General features: G+C 36.7%; 1 protein-coding gene across 3 annotated transcripts in view; it reads right to left on the reverse strand.

Moving 5' to 3' along the window:
• GADL1 (glutamate decarboxylase like 1) overlaps window positions 1–7,500 on the reverse strand; it is a 1,864,133-nt gene that overhangs the window by 1,426,288 nt on the left and 430,345 nt on the right. For all 3 annotated transcript variants that reach the window (XM_044066666.1, XM_044066664.1, XM_044066665.1), the window contains 2 exons: window positions 6,789–6,879; window positions 6,497–6,603 (listed from right to left, as the gene is read on the reverse strand). In XM_044066666.1, coding sequence (XP_043922601.1) covers window positions 6,497–6,603; window positions 6,789–6,879 — 198 coding nt within the window. The remainder of the gene's footprint in view (window positions 1–6,496; window positions 6,604–6,788; window positions 6,880–7,500) is intronic.

A 7,500-nucleotide genomic window follows, 5' to 3' on the forward strand; every position in this document is an offset into this window, starting at 1 on the left:
TTCTGCAGCTATACTTAGGAAGTAGGAGGGAATGTTATCAGGTGCGTTAGTACATGGCTTTAGTTTCTGAAGGAGTTTCTTTATAGAGGAAGTGGGTATAGGTTTTAAAGAGAAAAGAGTAGAGAGGGGAGAGAGAGTGTGAGGATGATGTGGGTGATGTGGGGGTTAGAGAAGTGGATGAGGTGGAAGAGGGAAAGTAGGTAGATGAGAATGTGGGGGAAGAGGTAATGAGGGAAGGGATGTTTGTGGTAGAGGGTGGGGGTGAATTAGATGTAGAGGTGGAGCATGAGAAGGAGGAGGTGAGTTTGCTAATAGATTCAATGAAAAAGGAGTTGAACTGTGTGGCTAAATCTGTGTCAGAGGTATTTGGGTCGGGGTTTGGGGTGTGTGGTTTGCTGGGGTTAAGGAGGGTAGAGATCCCCTTCCAGAATATTTGAGGATTAGTTTTATTATTGTTTTGGAGTGTATAGAAGTGTTGTTTTCTGTCAGAGATTATAAGCTTTTTTACTTTGTTACGTAGGTTTTTATAAGCAATGTGGAGTTCTTGGGTCTTATTTCTCAGATAGAGTCCCCATGCTTTGTTTCTAAGGCGCATGGTTGATAGTGTGGTTTTGGTTAGCCAGGGGGCAGAATTAGTTTTTATTCTTTTAGTTCTCAGAGGGGCTTGGGAGTCAAGTATATCTAAGAATGTTCGGTTAAAGTGGGCAACTGCATCATCTAATGGTAGTGTCCTTAGATTGTTCCAGTTAATTGCATTTAAAGATTGTAAGAAGGTTGATGGGTTCAAGTTTTTGTCATTGCGGGTGGTGATGTAGTTATGGGTGCGGTAGGAAATGCATGGGAGTCGGTGGGTGAAGATAGGCATATGATAACTAAGAGGGTCAGGAAGAATACCACTATCAGAATAATAGTGGGGATGTGACACTAGAATCCAGTCAAGAATGGTGCCAGAAGAGGAGTTTTTTGATGGGTGTGTTATAGAGTTGATTAGCTGTGAAAAGTTATATAGGTTGATATTAAGAGAGTTGGTTGGAGACTGGATGGAGGCCCAGTTGATATTAACATCACCTAGGATTATGGTTTCGTTGCTGATGTTATTAGAGAGCCAAGAGAGGATATTTTCAAGTGTGGAAATATTATCCCCTGGGGGGATATAGAGGGATGCTAGACATATGTGTTTGTGCTTGTTAACCTGTAGGAGAGTGAGGAGTAGTTCGGCGTTATTAAATTTAGGAATAGGTTTGTTGTAAGGAGTAATTAGCAAGGAAGAAGAATATAAGAGAGTTACTCCACACTTGTTAAGGTAAGTGTGTGACAGTGACAGACTTTAGGGTTAGGGGCCAGTTAAATGAGTTAGGGTTAGGGTGCGGGTAAGGTAAGTGTGCGATAGTGACAGACTTTAGGGTTAGCAGTGAATTAAGTGAGTTAGGGTTAGGGCGCGGGTTAGGTGAGTGTGCAATAGTGATGGACCTTAGGATTAGCATTTGGGTTAAGGTTAGTGCATAGATAGTTGTGTATGTAAGGTTTAGTGTAGGTTTGTAAGGTTTTTGGTTTGCTTGTGTTGTGTTGTGTGTGTGTTTTTCAGAAAAGGTATTTGTTTTGTTTTGTTGATTGTCGGGATTGTGGTTTGTCGGGCATGTGAAGTTTCATGCTTTTAAACTATCGGTCATCTCAGTTGTCGATCTTCTGGTTTCGGTGTTCTTGTCATCGGTGTTTTGACATGTCGGTGTTTTCAAGTAGACCCATATATATATATATATATATATATATATATATATATATACATACATACATACATACATACACACATGCACACACACACAAACACCCACACACAAACTTGAAAGCGCTTAGTTGCCACATAAAGGATTGAGTGTTTCTGATGATGGCAAATGAGATATGTAGCTAGGAGGGATTCAGAGCATTATGGGAGGGCAAAGTTCAGGAGCTCAAGGTTGAAGAAATCGCAAACATCAGACTGGATCCAATAAGTAGTTCCAGTCCCAATAGTTGTATCAGACAGACTGATGAAATAGAATCCTGATTTGCATTATTGAAGATGTGTCTGGAGAAATTAGCAGTGAAAATATAACAAGAAGGTAGATTTCTGAAGAAATATATGAGAATATTTTGAATGTAAGTTGTAAACTTAGCATCATCAGTTCAGACAGAATTTAAATATTATATCCCAAGGTACAAAAACTGGGCTAGACTGGAAAGAAATTACATTTCACAGGAGCAAGTGCATTTAATTGAAAGCTTTGAAACATCTCTAATAACTATTTCAGATCACACACCAATAAAAGACTAATATAAAGATTAAAGGCAAAGAAGTAAATATAAGATACTGGCACTGTCCTATTTACTTACAAAAAGTGAGGAGTTTTAGGAATGGGTAATTGAAATGATGTGGAATTAGGGAGGACAGACATTTCTTCAGAAGAAATAGTTAGGGGCTAGATTAAAATGAAAATGGAGTTTCAAAGTATGATAGAAAGAAGAGAGAAAAAGATATGGGAAAGAAGTAATCAGAATTATTTAGAGAGGTTGTCAAAAGTTTAAAATGTGCAGAAGAAGGGGAATCTCACAGAACAAGAAGAGGAGCAATTGATAAGTGCTAATGGAAAAATAAAGGAGCATTTGGATAATGCTCATGAGTTTAGAAAGGTTGCTGTTAAGCAAGTATTTTAAAATAATTTTGGAGCATGAGAAACAGATGTATTAAAGGTATGAGAAATTCTCTGCAAATTTGTATAAAGCAGAGGAGGATGAGAAAAAAAAAAGGAAAAGACAGAAAGGGAAATATTTATGGAAGAATGAACTATGCCAAGGTTAGAGCAAGATGAGGCTGAGAAATTAATAGCCAAGACAGGAAAATATGAGGCAAAATGGTCATTTACAATCAAGCTAGAGAAAAGCCTCTAGGAACAGATGGTACAGATGGCATTCATATTGAAGTCTGAAAGTTAGAAGGAGAAAAAGTGATAATGATCTGGGAAGTTTTATTTAGTAATATTTTAAAAGGTGTGGCAGTACCACCATCTTGGAAGAAAGCTGTGTTGGCTGCATTAAACAAACATGGTAAAGATCTTTCAGACCCAGCTTAATATAGACCAAGTTCAATTTTAAGACCTGACTGTAAAGTGTTCATGTCGGTATTAGCTAAGAGAATGGAAAAGGTTTTGCCAATAGTGACAGAATGGATCAATGTGGTTTTGTGAAGGGGAGGCAAGCACTTGACAACATTTAAAGAATGATGATGATCCAGCAGGAAGCAACTATTATTGGTGGGTCACGATGCAGATAAAGCATTCAGTACAGTCAGATGTGATTTTATAAGCATGAGTATTACAATGGTAGCGTTTGCATTCCTTGATAGAATAATAAGGTTATTATTTGATGGGACAGAAGCAAAAATGAAGGCAGGACTGTTCCACTGCAGAAAGATGTGTTTGAACAGACAAACCAGGCAAGGGTATTCTCTTTTCTCTTTATTATTTGCTTTATACTTAGAACCATTAGTAAAGAAAATATGGAACTTGCAAATTCGAGGATGTAACTAGTATGGTAATCAAGAAAAGTTATTCACGGTTGATATTATTTTTTTACTTGATAAATCTAGGACAGGATATTTCAGTTTTAGGGAAGATTTAGCAGGTTCAAGTATTTTAAGTGTATAAAATAAATGAAAGTAAAACAAAGTTTATAGAGGTAAACTATATACCAATACATGAACTGGTTCAGCAATAGGCAAACTTCCACCTACAACCTGGAATGCAATCCCTAAAAATATCAAAGCTGTGCTAAACTTTCAAAACTTAGAAAATTACTCAAAATCACCTCAGACTCAGTGCTAATTGCACCTACTTTCATACTCCAGGCTAGCCATTAATGCCACAGTTCAGTAGCCAACCCTCTAAAATGTTTGTACTAAATAGATACATATAAATATCTGCCATGCATAGGTAGCCACTTGTTTATTTGCTATTTACAATTTTCATAGCATCTCATCTATTACTCTCTTCTCCATCTCCCCTTCCTCTTGCTCTCTCCCTCTTCCGTACATTAGTGCCTTACCTTTTGCACCAAATTATGAGGTGCTAAAGGTGCCGATCAGAGGCTTTTTAGCCATCAGTGAACTTCTTTTGTGTTTTCTTTAAGGAGAAATGCTCCTCATAAAATTCCTTTTCCCTGCACTGATGCCACTGAAGATTAAGTGTGATCTTCTACCCAGTAATATCAACTCAAGGGAAAACATGAAATACATCTATAGAGTTGAATGGATGCATGCTCAACATGCGCACATATATGTCCGTTATACTCTATGGACCACTGGCTTACATGATGCCACTGAGGAAAACCCTAACTTTACTTGAGCCATGGTTTCAGTAAAAAGATTATAAAGCTTTTTCTTGTAAAAATGGCCAAAACAAATTATTTTTGACTATGGCAAGATACATTACAGCACTTAACTTGCCAAATGCCATGATGCAGTATTATAGTGTAACAGTACACTTTAAGCACTATACCACACTGAATCCTTTCTTTTATATATAACCTTAAATCCTTCTAGTCCATGCAGCACTGTGATTATGCTCATACATCACAAAACAGACAAACTAGTTAAGCACTTCTAGAGTGAGTGACCAGATCTTAACAACCGTTAAGCACCCCTGCTTCACTTGTTAAGATCGGGTGTCATGCTAGGTAGTTAAACTTGTCAGTGCTGACCAGCAAACAACAGTGGCAGAATTAAAATCAGATTTGTTTCTGCTTACTGTCGGTGCTAGTAACATATCCCTGACTTTATGTAACATTACAGAATATGTTATACTGACTTTCTAATGCCCGCTAAGTGCTTTATGTCATTAAAAGCCAGCAAAACATATAGCACTTTTTTGTAATTAAAAGTGCATGGAGCAGATAAAGCTCCATATACTACAAGGAATTGTGATCAGGCCTCTAGTCATATGCCTTTATTATGTGTTCTCCACATGGATGCCGATATTAGCTCTTGAGGTGAATTCCTTGGCATCCATGTCTTGAACATATAATAAGTCAGCTATGATCGGCAACCTGGTCATAATCCTCTGTATTATGATAGATCGTGGCCTTCTTCTGTGTGGGGGTGAAGCATGAGAGAATGCTGTGCTTTATTTGCCATGAATTTGCATATTATATCCAGCCCCAATGTAGTTGATATCTATGCTTGTATTAAAATAACCATATTATTTTCTTTGGTTCTAACGTACAGGCTCAGGATTATTAAGTTATTTTGCCTCATTTTACTTTACTAGCATTCTGCTCATTTGTTGAGTAGTTACACAAACTCTAGATATGATATTTAGTGTTCTACTTCTAAAATGTGCACATTTAGGTCCTTGGTCAGTTACCGCTCCTTTTATCTCCTTGACTTGAGACTTTACTTGAAATGCCACCATTGAAAGCACTAACTGATTTATAGAGATGACCAAATGCCTCAAGTTTGAAACAGTAAATTTACAGCTTCCTTCTTTGCTAGTGAATCAATCTCTATGCAAGCCTCTGACCATACCTCTCAAATGTCCAGATTTTTGCAGAATGGCCAGATTTTTGCCTCATATTTTTGTTCGTTTTCCTCCTAAAATTTGCGTTTCTCTGACAAATCACCGAGGACTGAAGTCACTAAATAATGACATACATTTGAGTTACAGATATCATATCCTTCAGAAAATGCATGTTCATACACATTCTGTTATTCTAACAACTTTCTAAGTGTATAAGAGCAATATTTAAAACGTGTCCCTATTTGTGGGCCTTTGTCCCCTTGTTATTTTATGCTTTGTCCAGATTTCTTGCGATAAAAGTTTGGGAGGTATGCCTCTGTCACTGGCATGGAAATGTCTGGAGTTTTAGACAAGGATGATAAATGTGTTCATTTGGTTAACCATATGACAGGGCTTTATTTGGTGATATGCATTCATTTATTTATTTTTATTCATTTGGAAGTATAGGGATGATTTCAGGTGAGAAAAGAATAAAATTCCTTTGTTTTAAGATCCCTGTTGAAAGTTTTAATTAAAATAAAGCCTGGAACTTCACTGCTACCTGCCTGTTCATATCCTTTTAGGCAAAGCAGAAGTCCACACTGCTGTATACACAAAGCATGTTTCATATAGTAATAACATATTAATAATGCTTCTCTACTATTGAGTATAAAACTTGTAATAAGTTTTGAATATTTCATGGCTTTCATCTTACCTATATTGGTATTGTCTACTTTCTTCAGGTTTAAACTACATTTGCAATGAAGTACAGCAATTACAGAAAAAAAAAATGTTTGCCTTTAAAAGCAAACAAATTAAGAATATCTATGCCATATCAGTATGTTGTTTTACTATCCAAGATATGTACTGTATTTCCACTTGATACATACCAGCCTGAAAACAACAGGTTTTAAATGATTTCCTATTTAATGCAATGAAAAGTGAAATATTTAAAAAAAATGAACCCTTACCTGGACAGAAAATGCCATCTCCTTCTTTCCAGCCTATGATTTCCACCATTTTCTTTAAGACAGTTTCTTCTATTAAAATGAATACTGGGGATACCTCATATGTATACCTGATAAATGTAAATTGCAGTGGTCAGAAAATAATAATATAAAGACCATAGAAGTTATGTGGCCTGATGCTAATATAAGAATGCATTAGCATTCAAGAACTCCTTCTACTGAAACAAATAATTCAGTTTGCTGAGCTACTACAAAAATAATCAGTGGTAACAGAGAGAGAAAAAAATGTACTTACACACTAGGATTCAGTGTTTCGGTAATAAAACGGGCAACTAGAGAGTAATGATCCATGCCAGCATACAGCTGATTGAAGAACCTTGGATGACCTAAACATGAAAGAGGTAAAACATTTTAGACAGAGCACTGTAGCAAGGAAAGATCTCTAGAAAGTTATGTAAAGCCTGTGTATTATATACACACAAATATGCAAGCAGACAAACACACACACACACACACACGAGCGCGAGCGCAGACAAACACACACACGCGCACTCGCGGGCACACACACACACACACACACACACACACACACACACACACACACACACACGCGTGCCTGCAGACACACACACACACACACACAATTGTGTGTGTGTGTGTGTGTGTGTGTGTGTGTGTGTGTTTCTATATCATATAGATATAGATTAGATATAGATATATCTATATCTAATATATACATATACATCTATATCTAATATATATATATATATATATATATATATATATATATATATATATATATATATAGATATATATATATAGATATTGATATATAGATATTGATATAGATACCCAACCAGCCATCCCTAACCCCATTTTGCACATGGAGTCAGGGTGTACCTTCAACTGTGATGGTCAACTAGAAGCAAGGTTTATATTGCTGGGTGGCTAGCATGCCACTGTAATTGTTCCACACCACACACTCGCATGCACACTCACACCTATGA

This window comes from Protopterus annectens, chromosome 3.part1, assembly GCF_019279795.1.
Source record: "Protopterus annectens isolate FY-2018-M chromosome 3.part1, PAN1.0, whole genome shotgun sequence".
NCBI classification, from domain to species: domain Eukaryota; kingdom Metazoa; phylum Chordata; order Ceratodontiformes; family Protopteridae; genus Protopterus; species Protopterus annectens.